The sequence below is a fragment of the Jaculus jaculus genome, chromosome 4 (assembly GCF_020740685.1).
Source record: "Jaculus jaculus isolate mJacJac1 chromosome 4, mJacJac1.mat.Y.cur, whole genome shotgun sequence".
Classification (NCBI taxonomy): Eukaryota; Metazoa; Chordata; class Mammalia; order Rodentia; family Dipodidae; genus Jaculus; species Jaculus jaculus.
This window is the reverse complement of record NC_059105.1, coordinates 116,404,302-116,422,346: the sequence shown is the minus strand read 5'-3', so window position 1 is coordinate 116,422,346 and position 18,045 is coordinate 116,404,302. Positions and strand designations below refer to the sequence as shown.

General features: G+C 45.0%; 1 protein-coding gene across 1 annotated transcript; it reads right to left on the bottom strand.

Annotated features, from left to right (window-relative positions):
- Positions 1–2,480: 2,480 nt before the first annotated feature.
- On the bottom strand, positions 2,481–3,776 carry LOC123460149 (1-acylglycerol-3-phosphate O-acyltransferase ABHD5). Its single transcript, XM_045147812.1, has 2 exons — positions 3,749–3,776; positions 2,481–3,627 (listed from the first exon to the last, which is right to left on the bottom strand). Exon 2 carries the CDS (start codon positions 3,548–3,550, stop codon positions 2,624–2,626), a length of 927 nt encoding a protein of 308 aa, XP_045003747.1. The 5' UTR covers positions 3,551–3,627; positions 3,749–3,776; the 3' UTR covers positions 2,481–2,623.
- Between the last annotated feature and the right edge of the window lie 14,269 nt (positions 3,777–18,045).

Below are 18,045 nucleotides of genomic sequence, written 5' to 3'. Positions count from 1 at the left end.
TGAAGATGTGGCACATTTATACAATGGAGTTCTACTCAGCGGTAAAGAAAAATGAAGTTATGAAATTTGCAGAAAAATGGATGGACCTGGAAAGGATTATACTAAGTGAGGTAACCCAGGCCCAGAAAGCCAAGCGCCACATGTTCTCTCTCATATGTGGATCCTAGCTACAGATGATTGGGCTTCTGCGTGAGAAGGAAAAAACTCTGTAGCAGAGGCCAGTAAGTTAAAAAGGAGACATAAAGTGAAGAGAAAGGAAGGGAGGAGGGTACTTAATAGGTTGATATTGTATGTATGTAAGTACAATGATTGTAATGGGGAGGTAATATGATGGAGAATGGAATTTCAAAGGGGAAAGTGTGGGGGTGGGGAGGGATGGAATTACCATGGGATATATATTTTTTTTTTTTTGCTGTTGCCACCACAGTCAAGTTTATTTTATGAAAGAAGACAAAGGCACACTGTGTATAACTCAAATCAAATATTGTAACAGATTTAAGAAAGCACATTTAGCACCCATCGCATTCTCAGGGATTCTAGGATTATAAAATTCTCTGATAGTTCAATCTTCACAAATCATATATGTTTTACCACAGAACAATTTAAATTCAAAAGAGGTATGACAACAAACAAAGCCAGGTCAGTCAGCAGGAAAATCGTTTTTGCTTGATATCTGGGGAAAACCATTTCCTATACAGAGACTTCCCCATATGAGAGAAACCAGCATTCACCCAGCAAAGAATAACAACTAAGAGAGATTAGTGAGTAGTAAACAAAATTTAGAAGTATTGCTCAAATTATTCATACCACTTCCAGGTTTCAATGTGGCCACTCAAGACGCTCACTAACTACAAAGTAAAGGCTACCTTTGTTCTTAAGTTTCCCCTGTCACCTTCCTGCACTAAACCAGTGCACCTAAGGAGTCACCAGGAAGCTGAAGTCTGGCTTCACTATCATCTATCTCTTCTTTCATAGGGGAAGATGCTGAAAACAGAAGTCAGTCTTTCTGGTAGTTAATGAACAGTGATAAAATTTTATCTTTTATAACAAATTTCCTAATTATCCACAAACAATGCAATGACACCAACCATCACAGGATTAGCTCTAGTTCACTGCTTTCATTGACACTGCCCGCCTTTCTCCTAGATAAGCCATGTTAGCAAAGTGCACTGCTGGTAATTCTATTTCATTTTCTGTGGAGGAGGCTGTCTGCAGCATCCAGTTACCACATGGAACTTTCTCACAGTTACAAAATTTCCCTTGTTTTAAATATGTGAGAAAGTGCTAAATTTGTTATTAGTTACTGTCAACCAATTCAATCAACATTATAGGATTTTTGTAATATAACTTCAAAGTATATAAACGACTCAATCAACACATTACTCATTAAAAAATAAATACAAGTGCTAGCTCATGTCTGATACCACAAGACATAACCGCACCACCTATTCTTTATGGTTTAGTGGTAAAAATGTAACCCAGTTTTATCATATATATAAGTATATATGAATATGAGTTAGAATTTTCATTAAAAAAATGACCTGGCTTACTGAAAAGTAACAGTCTCAATATCCCCATGAGTGAGAAATCTGTTCCATTTGTTCTTTCCTGGTTTCTGGGAAAGATCACATTAATGGGAAGGAAAAGGGGCAAGTTTTCAGTAATTATCACCGAAGTATTAAGGCCATGTTTCCTTGGAAGTAAGACACTGTATCACACAAAAGTTCCAATGTAATGCAGACTGTATGTCAGGATAGATCACATTTAAAATGTTGAACATAGCCTTCCAGTCTTAAACATAAAAACAGGAAAACCAGGAGAATTAATGCTAGTGATTGACACCCATTCTTTTGATCAAAGCCTATCTTTTCACTACATTTCAAAACGAAGTATTCTAAACAACTAAAAATTTTTACATAAAAAATACTCTGGATTTGGATTAACTATATTAGTTGTTAGAATAAAATATTTGGAAAGAAAATAAAGTGCACCTTTACGCATATAACTAACATACTTGGAAATCGTGCCCTTAAATTGGCAATACAGACTAGAATATAAAAAGGACCCAATCAGCAAAGTTAGGTAAAAATGTCTCATTTAAAAAATAACAAATTTTTAGTATATCAGAGGACAAATAACCTTTTATTTAAGGCTATTAAGTTTGTAGGCTCTTGTATATTTAAATGTTGTATAGGAGAAAGGAACACCCTTCTAAATGTATTTTATTTATTTATTTATTTGAGAGCGACAGACGCAGAGAGAAAGACAGATAGAGGGAGAGAGAGAGAATGGGCGCGCCAGGGCTTCCAGCCTCTGCAAACGAACTCCAGACGCGTGCGCCCCTGTGCATCTGGCTAACGTGGGACCTGGGGAACCGAGCCTCGAACCGGGGTCCTTAGGCTTCACAGGCAAGCGCTTAACCGCTATGCCATCTCTCCAGCCCAGGAACACCCTTCTAAAAGGCACTAACTGGTTTAGATATGCAAGCGACTTCTTAAAAACATGTGCAAAGTCAGCACAGGAGACTGCCTAGCTCTTGGGTTATTTCTCATTCTTGGCTATAATGATGAGTTTGCCAAAGAGCCTGCCAGTCACCAGTTGTTCCTACAGTGCTTCAGTGTGCTCAGTCCACTGTGTTGCAGATCTCCTTGACCTTCTGGTTGAATTCTTCGGGTTGATCTGCATATACATAATGCCCTGCACCAAGGATAGCTATAGTCTTCACATATGACTGTGGGCGTAACGACTGGATGCTGGTGCCAGAATTGCCATCTATGCAGGACCGGGCGCCAAAGATCACTGAAACTGGAATGTCAGGGTGCAGTTTACCAATTCGCTGCAGCATTGGCCTTTTTGCCCATCCATAAGGAATTGTCATATTCTTGAAAGCTGTCTCACCACTGGGGGTTTGTACATTACAGTGGTAGATGTACTCTGTCACAGTATCATCTTCAAACATTGAAGAATACTTCCGTTTGAAATCAGGCCTTAAACGCTGCACTAGACTTAAACCAAAGGGTCCTGCAATCCTGAGGCCCGCTAAGGGGTTAAAGGGAGTTAATGCTGCTCCCAAGGCTCTGATCCAAACTGGAATTGGTCTGTCTTGATCAGCAAGGTCTGGTCGCTCAGGAAAACCCCAAGGCTCCACTAAAATGAGGTGACTGACCCTCAATGGGTACTTCAGTGAGTAAGCAGCAGCCAAGAACCCACCCAGGTTGTGCCCGAGCAAGATCATTTTGTCCAATCCTAAGGCGCATCTCCATTCTTCGATGGATTCCACAAACTGATTCTCTACTTCTTCTGCATCGCTGTCAAACCTGGGTCTACTACTTCGTCCAAAGCCCAATAGGTCAAAAGCATAAACAGGCCTATTGGTGCAAAGATCTCCAAAATTCAGTACCCAGAGTCCAAGCCCTCCTCCAAAACCATGGAGGAGAACAAGGGGAGTTTTATGGCAAACAGTGTGGGAGAATTTCAGTGTCCATATTCTATTCCCATTAGATATACGAACATGCTCCTTTTTGTAAGTGCAGGGAACACATTTTAACATTTTCTCTTCAGCTTCTTTAAGGTGTGATGTAGATGTAGGACACCAGGTGGGAAGCCAGCCCGTTAGCCATCCTGACCTGTAATGGTCGTCTTCCGAGGTCCACCCTTCAGGACAACCACAACGACCCATCTCAGGAGCACGCACACGCACAGCAGCGTTGGGAAGACAATCACTCTGCACACCCTTCCGTGAAGTTTCCTTCGCCCGAGTCCACCTCCTCTTCAGCGGCCATCGCCGCGACGCGCCGGCGTAAAGAACAACGCGTCTTGAAGCCGGCTGACAGGCCGGCTGGGCCGCGCCCGGCCGCAGAGGCCCTTTGGGATATTTTTTTTATAATCATGGAAAATGTTAATAAAAATTAAAAAAAAAAAAAAAGGATCCCAGGTCCATCCCTGCTGCTACCTTAGCAGCGAGGATCTGGCAGGCTGAGTTTCCAGCACAATTCACCTCTAAGCTCCTTTCTAATGCTTCCCTCTTGTTACATGGTGACGGCCCTTATTACACCCCCTGACCTTGGTTTTTTTCCCTTAGTGAGTTTACAGCCGAACATGAGGTTTGTACTACATTCAGACTTTTGAAAGAAAACAAAGCACCTCGTTCCCTGCCGGATTCTCAGGAGAATAGAATAAAATTGTGCAAGAAGCCTATGCCCTGCCGTGATCAACTCTGTAAGGCAACCTTGCGGATGTGGCTGATGGAAATGAGATCGGGCCAGGTCCTGGATCTTCAGAGACTGAGGGAGGAGTCTGCCAGGCACAGGGCCGAGGAGGTGGCGCCCTTCTCTCAGAAGGCCTGTCTAGAGGGATTCCCAAGATCAGGCTTGTCATCCAGAGGAGCCATGCCCACCTTCTGTTCTCTCGCAGGCCTGAAATCAACCCTCAGCGTCAGCAGACACACCCTGGGGATGCATCCTGAGGAACTTGGACCTATTTGATCCTCAATTCTAAAAGAAAAAAAAAATGTTTGGTTTTCTTTTGTTAACACTGCTGGGCTTCAGTACTGTGGGAAAGGTGGCAACATGTACCCCCTGCCCTTTGATGGCAATTTAAGTTACAATACATCTTTCAATTGGAGCTGTCTTTGTAAGGGGAAATGGAAGTAGTCTGAGATTCCTGTGCTCATTTTTTTTCTCTCTCTCTTAGCATTAATAAGGTCCTCTGTGGCCAGTGCAAACTGAATCCTAGCCTCTTGGCTTTGAGGAGACCCTCTCCAGGTAGCGTTTAGGAATTTGGGGGATATTCTTGAAGCCTCCCCTCCCAATTTAAAACCTCTGCAGAGGAAATTCTGAGACTCCTGCTTCCTCTTCTGCCTCTGTCTACCCTCCTACGCTTGCTCCCCCATTAGGCTCAGGAACTAATTCAGGCTTGTCTCCCTAGTCTGCTTGGGACTTTCCAAACCTCCAGTTGGCTCTTAGCCCCTTTTAGGGACACTCAGGGAGATGAAGATGGGCCTGAAAAATTCAAGTCTTTTTCCCATGCAGGACTTAAGGAAAATCAGAACAGATATAGGAAAATTCTCATGACTCAGATGAATTTCAACATATTGACCTCTCATGAGCTTACATTAATACTCTGCTGAGGCCAGCTCTTACCCAGACTGAGACACAAAGAATTACTCTCAGCTCTTTAGAGATCCGTTACATGCCTGTAACTCAGACTGCTCTGTGGGACCAGCAGCCATTCCTATGTAGACCTGCTTGGGACTATGATGAGCCAGTAGATAGATGGCCTTGTGGTCATTTGATAGCCTGTGTGGTAGAAGGAATAAGAGTAGGGTTAAAATCCTTAATTATATCAAACTGTTATCCACTGAGCAGGGAGCCAGTGAAAACCCTATGGCTCCCTTGAAAGACTTGGGAAGGCTCTAATCAAACAGACAGACCTGATCCCTGCCTTCGGGGACTGGCAGCCACAACCACACTAGCTAAGAAAGCCCTTAAGCTCACTGTTGGGTCATCTGTTACTATTTATGTCCCACATCAGCTCCTCTCCATATTAAAAACTAACGGGTCCCTTTGACTATGGTCAGGCAGGCTTCCCCAATAGCAATTCACTCTTAAGTCCAGCTACCTTCTCACTTCTTCCTGAGGATATAAGACAAGCTCATCATGACTATCTGGAGGTCCTTTCTATCTCTGACTGTCCATAGTCAGACCTGCAAAAGCAGTCCCTAGAAAACCCTGATTATACTTGGTTTACTGATGGTCACTCCTTCACATCAGAAGGAGGACATAAGGTGGACTATGCCAGTGTCTCTGTGGAAGACACCACTGAGGCTCTTAGTGTAGTTGTTAGGGTTAGAGCGGGCAACTACAGCTCTAAGCAGCTAGGCTTAGACACCTGTCCTCAGTAGGCTAAAGGGACAAACAACAGTGAGACACAGAGAAAGGAGATTTATTTATTAGGGCCACATTAGGAAAAGGGACAAATAAAGCATCCACTGACCTTCTAAGTTCATCTTTGGGTCCTGATGAGGTTTTGATTTAAATAGAAGGTGTGATGGCAGACACTTTTAATTCTGTCATCTGCAAGGCTGAGTTAGGAGCATCACCGTGAGTTCTAGGCCAGCCTGGGCTACAGAGTGAGTTCCAGGTCAGTCTAGGCTACAGTGAGATCCTACTTTGAAAAATAAATAAATAAATAAATAAATAAATTCTTAGGACTGGAGAAATTGCTCAGTGGTTAGGGTTGTTTGCTTACAAAGCCTGATGGCCCGGGGCTTGATTCCCCAGTGCTCACATAAAGCCAGATGCACACAGTGGCACATGCATCTGGAGTTTGCTTGCAGTGGTAAAAGGCCCTGGCACATTCATTCACACACACACATCACACACACACATTCTCTCTCTTTCTCTTGGCCCCCCCTTGCTTGCAAAGAAAAATTAAAAAAAAATTAAATAAAAGAAGACAAAGGCGCTGGAGAGATAGCTCAGCAGTTAAGGAAAGTTCCTGCAAAACCTAACTATCCAGGTTCGATTCTCTAGTGCCCATGTAAAGCCAGATGCACAAAGTAGTGCATGCAGTGGCTCAAGGCTCCGGCACATTCATTCTCTCTTTTGCAAATAAAATATTGTTTAAAAAGGTGAGAGGTGTGCATGACAAAGCAGTACTGATCAGGTCGGGTCCGACCCTTCACTGACCCATCTTTGTTTCTGCTCCAGTCTGTCCTCTGAGTCGGTCTGGTAACTCATCAGAACTTTGAGAAATCTCTTTTTGGGAGACAAGATCCTCCTTTGGCGGGCACCAGGGTTCTAGCATTTCCCCTGTACAAACATAGGATTCCTGGGGAGATTCCAATTCCTTGGGGTCCATTTTCTCAATAGTCTGACAGCTGAAAAACAGGGTCACAAGTGTCTCTCTTTAGAGTGTCTTCTCTCTTGAGAGAATGCTGCTTATAAGGCCAGGCCTCTGCTGCCAGGCATCTCAGCTCAGGTGGCTGAACTTAGAGACTTCACTAGAGTTCTTGAGCTAGCAGAAAGTAAGAAAGTCACTGGAGGCTGGGGATGTAGCTCAGCTGGTATAGTGTTTCCCTAGTATGCATGAAGTCCCTGGTGCAATCCTTAACGCTGAGTAAACCTGACATGTTAGGCACACTTGTAATCCTAGCACTCTGAAGCTAAGGCAGGGAGATCCAAAGTTCAAGACCCAGGTATTTTATTTATTTGCAAGGAAAGAGAGAGAGAAAAAGGGAGAGAGAGAGAGGCAGATAGAGAGACAATTGGTAAACCAGGGCCCCAGCCACTGCAAACAAACTCCAGATACTTGCACCACTTTGTGCATCTGGCTTTACATGGGCTCTGGGGAAATTGAACCCAGGTTGTTTGGCTTTGCAGGAAAGCACCTTAGCTGCCGAGCCATCTCTCCAGCCCCAGATTCAGGTATTTCTGATTAAGCTTTCCACTTAAATCTTCTGGAGGAGGTATGTCAAAGGGGCAGATCTTGAGTCCAGCCCTAAGGGTTGTTCAGAGCCAGTTTGAGCTCTCTTTGAGCTCTGGTGGTTTGTGCTTGCTGGGTTCATTGTCTGCTGTGGATGTGTGATAGAGTTGACAGGGACTAGGCAGATAGCTTTTTTGGGGGGGGGGCTCAAGCAGTTAAAACAGTTAGGACAGACGTATAAGGAGGAACCTTACATCATGCCTACCTCGGCTCCCCCCCCCCCTCAGTTGCAGGACTCAGCATCTGCTCTCATCTCATTCAATCAAAGCTCTCTCAATCTCTCTCTCTCTCTGGAGTGTGCACCCCTTCCAGGTGTGGGTGGACCCCTTCTGTGAGCCTAAGCCAATTGGATGACACACCTGACATGGTGCGCCAATCTCTTCCAAAATGCTGACTGCAAATATCTTACCTACGGAAGGGAACACCGTGGTCTGCTCACAACTCCACTCCTGAGTCCCCCATGCGAGCAAGACTAGGCCTCTCCCACTCTAGCGACCTGACTGCCGAGGTGAGAAGGGATATTTCTTTGTTTCTGATTTTATGGCCTTTTAATTTCTTTGGAAACACATGCCTTTTAGGAAAACCCCTCTTCACATTTTTGTTTCCAGGACCCATGTTTGTTCTCCAACATGGGCTCCCTGACCATGTGGTGAATCCTCCCTCTACCTCTTATTCCTGATATTTATACTTATTTAAGGGGAAAATGGACACACCAGGGCCTCCAGTCACTGCATACAATCTGCAGATACATTTACTTTGTGCAACAGGCTTTATGTGAGTGCTAAGTAGTTGAACCCAGGTCATTAGGCTTTGTAAGCTAGTGTTCACACTAAGCCATCTCTCCAGCCCTCTGATATTTTTTACATAAAATGTGGTGGTTTAAAAGTCATTCTTAGCTGGGCATGATGGCTCACGCCTTTAATCCCAGCATTCAGGAGGCAGGGGTAGGATGATCAGCGTGAGCTCAAGGCTACCCTGAGACTACAGAGTGAATTCCAGGCCAGCCTGGGCTAGAATGAGACCCTACCTTGAAAAACCAAAAAACAAAACAAAGCAAAAAAAAAAAAATCATTCTTTTCAATCTAGTTTATCCAATTCTTTGGTTAAATTACAGACACAAACTTGAGGTTTGGGGTTCAAGGTTTGTTCCTGAACCCCAGTTCCCTATAATAGAGTAAGCCAGCTTTTTCTGCCATGATGAAGCTTCCCTGGAAACAGTAAGCCTGAAGAAAGCCCTTTCCTCCCATAAGCTGCTTCTGGTCAGGAGTTTGTCCCAGTAATGAGAAGGTAACTGTGACACTTCTATCTGTCATCCATCTTCCTGTCATCCAGGGGCTGGAAAGGAGCAGGCTGCCTATCTGCAGAGCTGCGTGCTGCCCCCTGCAGGTCTGGAGACCACAGGTGAGTAGGTGAGCTTCAGGAAGAGCTGGTGGGGTGGGTAGTGGTTTCCGCAGAGGTCAGCTGCCTGCGAAGGAGGCAGGGCTCACCTCCACAAGTCCCAAGCCACGACCTAGGAGCCACTAGGAGGATCTTGTCATATCTTTCTTTCCTTTTTGAGAACTGAAGTCTCAGAAATTGCTTTCATGAGGAAGAAGTAAGGAGCCTGTTTCAGTTATTTCTGCGTTGCTGGGACTAAATGCCTAACATGAAGCAGCTTAGACAAAGGCTTATTTCTGCTTACAGTCTCAGGAGTGCAGCCCGTCATGGTGAGGAAGGCGTGACAACAGGAGCTCGAAGCAGCCGGTCACATTTAATCAACAGCAACGAAGCAAGAGGGTAAATCCTAGCGTCAGCCCAGCTCCTGGAATGGTGCTACCCACACTTTAGACTGGTCTTTCTACCTCAATTAACATAATAAAGATAATCTCTCCCAGGCGTGTCAAGAGGCTAGCAGAATGTACATGATCCCTCACAGGTCTGTCAAACTGACCAAGCCCATTGCTATAGTTACATCCAGAGCGTCTTCCATACGCCTGTATGTTAATGGCTTGGACCCAGCCAAGGAAAATTATAGGGAGGTGGTGGAAGCTTTCAGAGGTAGGGTCTCCTTGGAGGATGCTGAGTCTGGTTTATCTTATATTACTTTATTTTATAACACAGAACCGCAATATATCACCCAGGATGATCTTGAGTCATGATCCTCCTGCCTCAGCCTCCTAAGTGCTAGGAATAAAGACATATATCACCATGACTTGAATCCAGTTTATTTTTAAAAAAATATTTATTTATGTATTTGCAAGCAGACAGAGAAAGAGAAAGACAAAGAAGAGACAGAATGGGTGCCCCAGGGCCTCCAGCCACTGCAAATAAACTGCAGATGCATGTGCTACTTTGTGCATCTGGCTATATGTGGGTACTGGGGAATTGAACCTGGGCCATCAGGCCTTGCAGGCAAGTGCCTTAACCACTGAGCAATCTTTCTAGCTTTGTTTTGTTTGTTTGTTTTTTGAGGTTGGGTCTCCCTCTAGCCCAGGCTGACCTGGAATTCACTGTGTTAGGCTGGTCTCGAACTCACAGTGATTCACAGTGATCCTCCTACCTCTACCTTGCAAATGTTCAATCTAGTTTTTTTTAAAAAAATTTTTTCTTCATTTTTATTTATTTATTTATTTGAGAGTGACAGAGAGAGAGAGAGAGAGAGAGGGAGGGAGAGGGAGAGAGAGAGAGAGAGAGAAAATGGGCGTACCAGGGCTTCCAGCCACTGCAAATGAACTCCAGATGAATGTGCCCTTGTGCATCTGGCTAACGTGGGTCCTGGGGAATCGAGCCTCGAAATGGGGTCCTTAGGCTTCATAGGCAAGTGCTTAACCACTAAGCCATCTCTCCAGCCCTCAATCTAGTTTTTAATGTTTTAATTTTTTCCTATCATGTTGTAGTGTTTTGTGTTTTCTTGGGCATTGGTTGTTTAACAACTATCCTGGTATTGTTTATTTTTTCCCCTTATAGTTCCTTTGATATGTTGAACCCTTTTGTTCCCTCTGAAGTATTCCTTCCAATATCCATTGTTGAGCTACCTTGGTGGTCATAAATTCCATTAGCCTACTTTTATCATGGGAAATTTTTATTTCTCCTTCAGTTATGACTGATGGTTTTGCTGGGTATAGTAGTTTGGGTTGGCAACTTGGTCTTTCAGGACTTGAAATACATAATTCCAAGTCTTTCTGGCTTTTAAATTTTCCATTTTATTATTCTGATGGGTCTGCCTTTGTATGTGACATGAAGTTTCTCTCTTGCAGCTTTCAATAGTCTTTCTTTGTTCTGTACACTTAGTATCTTAACTATGATATGATATAGGGAGCTTCTTTTCTGATCCTATTTGGTTTTCTCTATGCCTCTTTTACCTGAGTTGGCATCTCTTTCCCTAGATTTGTGAAATTTTTCACTATGATTGTATGGAAAATATTATTTATCCCTTGGTATGGTGTTTTGTTCCTTTATTATGCTCACAATTGAATCTATTTTGTGTTTTATGGATGTATGGTGTCATTTTAGCCCAGGCTGACCTGGAACTCATTTTGTAGTCCTAGGATGGCCTCAGACTCACATGATTCTTCTACCTCTGCCTCCCAAGTGCTAGGATTACAGGCATGTGCCACCATGCCCAGAGTTGGACCTCATTTTTTTTTTTTTTTTTTTTTTGGTTTTTCAAGGCAGGGTCTCACTCTAGTACAGGCTGACCTGGAATTCACTATGGGGTCTCAGGGTGGCCTTGAACTCACAGCAATCCTCCTACCTCTGCCTCCCAGTGCTGGGATTAAAGGCATGCACCACCACAGCAGGCTTGGACCTCATTTTTAAAAAATATTTTTAGTTATTTATTTGTAAGCAGAGAGAGATAGGAGAGAGAGAGAGAATGGGTATGGCAGGGCCTCCAGCCACTACAAATGAACTCCAGCTGCATGCCATTGTGCATCTGGCTTTACCAGGACACTAGACATTTGAACCTGGGTCCTTAGGCTTTGTAGGCAAGCGCCGTAACTATTGAGCCATATCTCCACCCCCCTCCAAGCCCATTTTTTAATCATGTAATAGTAATATATCCGTGCTTTCCTTCAGGGTAAGAACTGGCGTCCAAGAGGGAAATAAAGGGAGAGTGGATTTCTCCAATGACCATCACAGTCTGTTGGAAGAGCTGAGCTTAGCAGTGAGAAAGCAGAAGGCACTGTTTTTCCTCCCACCTCTGTCCCCTTCCATACCATGCGGGTCCTTCCTGCCAGGTACTGGGTGACATCTTATGGTCCCTTCTTATAGCAAGTGTATCAAAGAGAAAAACCACATGGTCAATAGCAACCAAACATTTGTTTAAATATCCTAGTAACCATGTTAGAAAAAGTGAGAATGTATTTTCTTTAATCCAGTAATGTCTAGCACATTATAATTTCCATGTGTAACTAATATGGAAATCACTGAGATATTTGATACTCTTTCTTATCATAGCAAGTCTTTGAACTCCTGAGTGAATTTTACATGTAGTGCATACTGCTGCTTGGAGCAGCCTCATTTCAAGTGCTTGGTAGCTCCTGTGGTTTCCAGATATGAAGGAATAGTTCTGCTTTGTAGGTTTAGAAGTCTGAAACGAATGCTGCAATATTTTATCCTTCTGTGGAAGGGGTGGGGTGGGCTGTGCTCTTCCTTCTGAACCCAGACTTCCCTGTTTGCCTCTCTACCTCATGTCCTCAGCCAGAGGCATTCAGAGGAAGTGGGCAAAATAATGGCTGCTGCTTGCCCGAGGTTCTCGCTGTCGAGGTGAGCCCCAAGCAGGCCTCTTTGTGGTGGTCTGAAGGTCATGTCCCCATTGCCTCAAGTGTTTGTGAGCAAATTTCCTACTTAGCCTTCCTGCTGGAGGAAGTGTGTCACCAGGGGCAGACCTTGGGGCTGAGTCCAGCCATTTGTGTTCAGAGTGGCTCATGCTTGCTGGTGTTGCTGTAGATGTGTAACCAAGTGAGCTGCTTTCTTCTGCCACGCTGAAGCTTTCCCTGGAATCTGTAAGCCTGAGAAAAACCCTGTTCTCCCATTGGCTGCTTTTGGTCAGGTGCTTTACCCCAGCGAGAAGAAGGAAAGTGCAATGCCCTCCTCACCTGTGGTTCCTTAGTGGCAACCACTCCTTTGCTGGCTGTGGGCACTCAGTTCTGGGCTGCTTGCTATGTGCCTATCTGAGCTTCCCTTGGTGGTTTTCATTGTCCAGGCTTTCTGGGCACCTTGGAGATGTTCTTTTGTACTCTTGGCCTTGATGTCTTTAAGACACACAGTCCCATCCTAACACCTTCCCTCTCTCTCTGAGCCACCCTCTCAATGCTTCCAGTCAGCTGACTGGGTCCTTTTGCTGTGTCCAGATAGAAATTGGAGGTAGGCACGGAGAAGTTCTTCAAGGGCTGGTCTGTGGCACTCTGACGTCTGACAAGCGTTTAGCAGCAGTGAGTGGCAGCTCATGAGGCGGGAGCAGTGCGGGCAGCAGCTTCTAGCGCTCCAGGTCTTGCAAGCCTCGGCTAGCAGGGCCCCAGCCCCATAAGTGGTACAAGTCCCGAGAAGCCTTAGGAAGTGACCACTTATCAGCCCTTGACACAGACCATTACTACAGCTCCCAGGTCTGGAGTCCTCAGACCTTCGATCCTAAAGATGTGGCAGCTCTCTGGACTTGTGACCAGAACCTGTAGCTTCTTCCCAGACACTTTACAGCCTTCCATCCTTCTTCAACCCCCCTCTACTTCTGCACCCCTCATGTTACTGCCATGGGTATCCTGAAACTGTTGCCTCTTCTTGCCATGGCTCTTGTCTAAGTTTCAGCCATTCGGGAAGCAGCTGCTACTGATCTTTCTGCTTCTGCGGCTGGTGTCAAGGCCACACCTCTTCTTAGTTGACAAGCAGCCAGTCAGGCGTTACTTGTACAGCGTTGTGTGATGGATCAGCCCGCACTGCCATGGGTTCTGCTGCCCCTGTTCCTTTCTTTACACTTCAAGCTCAGCCCATCTACTGAAAGTAGCCAAAAACGACGATCTGAGAGAACTCTTTTTCCCTTTAATGTTGCGACACCAGGAGAGGCAGCAAAGGAGAGTGTGTCCTTGCCAGCTTGACCAAGTGAGCTTATATAGGCACAGAAGCGGGGTTGCTCCAATGCCAGCATACCCCACATGTACATGAAGGCTTCTGCTTTCACCAGTCACAGCGCTGTTCTTTTGTAGTAGTTACAGCAGTTCTCTGCTAGGCCATGAGAAGGGCTTTCCCTGTAGCCTAGGAAGGCATGGTTGCAGGGTCATCTACGGCCCACCAAGGTTTGTAATAGGAGAAAGTTGGTCCAGATGGTTTCAGACAGTCCTGGCTGATGCTACAGCCTCAGGAGTCACAGCAAGCAGCTCTGATCATTCTGTGGTTTCTTCAAGATGATAGCAGATCATTCAAAATGACTGCTGCCATTCTGATAGTCTGGCTGGCTGCTTGATTGACAGTCTTTTTGCTCAAAGGAGCCAGGGCAGAGAGGCACAGTTCAACAGTTGTCAGTTAGGGAGTTAAACTGCCCCATCCTCCAGCATCAATACTTATTTATAGAAAAGGAACATCAGGAGTGTTCACAATTAGAACTTGAAGAACTTATGTTTAGCACTAACTCATTTTAACAGTGCTTAACATCTGTCCCATGGCCCAAGGAGAGGCAGGTCCCCTTCAGCTGTCTCACTGATGCCCTCATTATTTGACTTGAGCATGCCCTCCTCCCTTCCCTCTATCATCAAGTGGGCAACAGGCTAACAGCAGCCCCAGAGAGCCTCCTTGGTGAATTCTATATGACCTGGCCTTGTCACGGGATTCTTGGCACCTACTGTTGCCCATGGATGTTACAGAACTGTGACATTTTCAAACACAGCTGGAGAATACTAACGTGGACCACCTCCAGTAGGGGCTTCTCGGTGATGCCTACGTTCACCAGGTAAGCATCTGAACCTTCTATAATTTCTGTAAGTTACTTCTCAGATGAGAGTTTTTCTATTTTTTTTTTAAAGAAAAATCAGCAGTTCCCTGGAATCAAATAAAACCAGAAGGTGTAAGTGTTTTGGAAACAACAGACACCAAGAATAAAGGCATAAGCAGGTGTTTCCATGCACGTGTGCCCTCCCTTGTGAACGAGACGCTGAATGGTACATTCTACAGACAGGACTTCTCTCAAGCAGCTCACTTCCTGCCCTGCTCTGCCCTGCCTGCTCTCAAGGTCCAGGCCTTTATTTTATTTGGTTTGGTCAATGGTAGGTTCTGGCAGCTATTGGCAGACATGTGGAGGGCAGAAACCAGTGTTCCTAATTTAGGTGGGTGAAGTAGCCACAGTGAGCAGCTCTGAGCCTTTGGTGGCTCTCCTGTGGCATCATCCCCACTGTGGCATATCTGCAGGGCTTCATGGTCACCACTGCCTCCCTTGTGTCTTTTTAGACATAAGGGCTGTGCTGACTTTTCAGTTAGTAGTAGCTCAGTTGCCCCCTGTATTCTTCTTTAAATTATTTATTCATTTATGAGACAGAGAAAGTGGGCATACCAGGGCTTCCAGCCACTACAAACAAACTCCAGATGCATGCACTACCTTGTGTGTCTGGCTTTATGTGGGTACTGGGGAATTCAACCAGGGTCCCCTTAGGCTTTGCAAGCCAGGCCTTAACTGCTGAGCCATCTCTCCAGCCCCTCACCCTATATGCTTTTTAATACTATAGTCCTGCCATCCATTGCACCAAGGTTCCTCAGTGAGACTCCTTCTCTCTGAAATCCCTAGATCAGTGCCAGGCTGACTCACCCAAGCACTGGAGGTCATTTGCTTTTCAATGCAGGCAGGCCCAGGATCTTCCTCCTCACTCCGCCTGTAGCTCTCATTGGCTCAGCAAGCATTTCCCCTGCCCATTGTGTTCTCTGCTTTCCACTGGGAGCAGGGGTCATGACATGAGCACCTGGCCCAAGGCCTGTGTGGCCCTGAGCCTGCTCATGCTGAGTTTTAACAATCTAACCCTAACATGTTTGACACAATGTATTTCATTTAAAATTATTGTTTTTTTGTAATTTATTGTATGTGTCCCTTCCAAAGTATGCCATGTGAAGGTCAAAGGGCAACTTTTCAGGCTGATCCCCCCTTTGCTCCATTTTAGGCATAGTTTCTTATCAAAATCTTCTGGTAAATTCGGTCTGTGTTTCCCTTCTCGCCATTGGCTACTCTCATTGGAATTGCAGATGCCGACTTTTGCATAAGGTCTGGGGATCTGAACTCAGGTACTCAGTGTTGCTCAGCACGAGCTTGTTCCTCTGAGCCATCTCCTTGACCCCCATCTCAATAATATTCTTGAAAGGACAAGATGATAGAAGCAGTGGAATACTGGGCCAGGGGTCAGGGAGGGGCTGGGACAGGAGGGAAGCAGAGCGAATGATATGCGCACACTGGGACTCCTGATCTCCGGCGCCTGTCACATCCCACGTTGTGCCCACACTGAGGCTCACCAGGGACATGCCACGTCCTTAGGTCTGTCTATCCTGCACAACCAAGGATCAGAGGCTTCAGGCCATACCAACCCTAAGGCCCAGAGTCCAGACAGTCCATATTGCAGGACACTTTTAAAACATGAAAACCTCCATGTCCCACATAAGGAATTAAGAAAATCAGAAAATTCAAGGTTGAGACCTGCCCGGGGGTTCTTTTCTGGATCAGTGTCCAGGTGTGCACTTGCTGGATCATATGGCCATGGTAGGTTGAGTTTTGCTGAGTGATATGCTGTCCATTCCTTCCGCCAATATACAAAATGTCCTGTTTTCCTGTATTGCCAGCATTTGGTATTGTCATTTTTATTTTGGCCATTCTGCACGGGACGTCTCTTTTTGATTTTAGTTTGTATTTCCCTATGGCAAATTAAATTGAACATTTTTACACACAGTTATTGGCCCTTTGTATGTATTCTTTCCATTCAGATCTGTTGTCTCCCTTTTTCAGGACTTTTATGTTATTATTGAGCTGCAAGAGTTTGAGTGTGTGCATGCGTGTGGGTGAGAGAGAGAGCAAGCTGGTGTGCTCATGCCACAGTGCACGTGCAGAGGACTTTTGGATGTCTGTCCTCACCTTCCATCTTATTTGACGCCTTCTCTCTCTCTCTCTCTCTCACTGCTGTTGTTCACTACTGTGCTTTCCAGGCTGGTTTGTGAGCTTCTGATAAATTCCCCTGTCTCTGTCTCTGATCTCAGCATCAGCATGCTAGGGTTACAGAGGCCCATCATGGCTTCTGACTTTTACAGAGGTTCTGGGAATCCAAACACAGGTACTCACACCTGAGCAGCAATGCTTTGTCCACTGAACCATCTCCCCAATCCAAGAGTTCCAAGAGCTCTTCGTATATCTCAGATACAAGTCTTTCTTCAGATAGATTATTTGTAAATACTTAATTTTGTAGGTTCTATTTCACTTTCTTGATGATGTCCTTGAAGTACAAAAGTTTATACATATGATAAAGGCCAGCTTATATATATATGGTTGTTGTTGTTGCTTGTGGTTTTGGTGTCCTATCTAAGTCACCACTACCCAATTCTAGGTCACAAATATGTGCTTCTAGATTCTCTCTTTTTTCATTCATTCATTCATTAGGTTTTTGAGGTAGGGTGTCACTCCAGCCCACGCTGACCTCAAACTCAGAATGATCCTCCTCCTCCTTTCTCCTGAGTGCTGGGATTAAAGGCATGTGCCACCACACCTGGCTTGGATTTTCTTTTAAGACTTAACTAGTTTAGCTCTTGCCTTTAAACCTTTTATTTATTTGATGTAATTATTATATGTGGCATGAGTAGAGGATCAACTCTGGATTTTGGCAAGCGAGTGTCAAAGTGTCCATTTGTCTTAATACCACTTATTAAAAAGATGATTCTTAGCCGGGCGTGGTGGCGCACGCCTTTAATCCCAGCACTTGGGAGGCAGAGGTAGGAGGATCACCGTGAGTTCAAGGCCACCCCGAGACTACAGAGTTAATTCCAGGTCAGCCTGGACCAGAGTGAGACCCTACCTCGAAAAACCAAAAAAAATAAAAAATAAAAAGATGATTCTTGCCAGGCATGGTGGCTCACACTTTTAATCCTCTTTGGAGGCAGAGGTAGGGGGATTGCTGTGAGTTTGAGGCCATCTTGGGACTACAAAATGAGTTCCAGGTCAGCCTGGGTTACAGTGAGACCCTACCTCAAAAACAACTGATAACCACAGCTTTTTATTGCATTTCTAAATTGGAGGTGTGAGTCCTCTAACTTTGTCCTTTTAAAGATTGTTTCGGGTATTGAGTATGTACTATTCTTTTCCTGAGTGTCTCTCTCCCCTAACGTCCGAGTTTAAAATCTCTATTAAAACCTCTTCTTGGGGAGATTGCTCAGTGGTTAAGGACACTCGCTTGCAAGCCTGCTGACCTGAGTTTGATCCTCCTCAAAGCCCACAGGAATCTGGACACAGGAAGACACATGTGTCTGTATCCTAACATGACTATGGCAAGAGGAGGTGGAGGCTGTGGTGAGAGAAACCTTGTCTCAAAAGAAGTGGAAGGAGAGGAGAAAGAACTCAAAGTTATCCTCTGA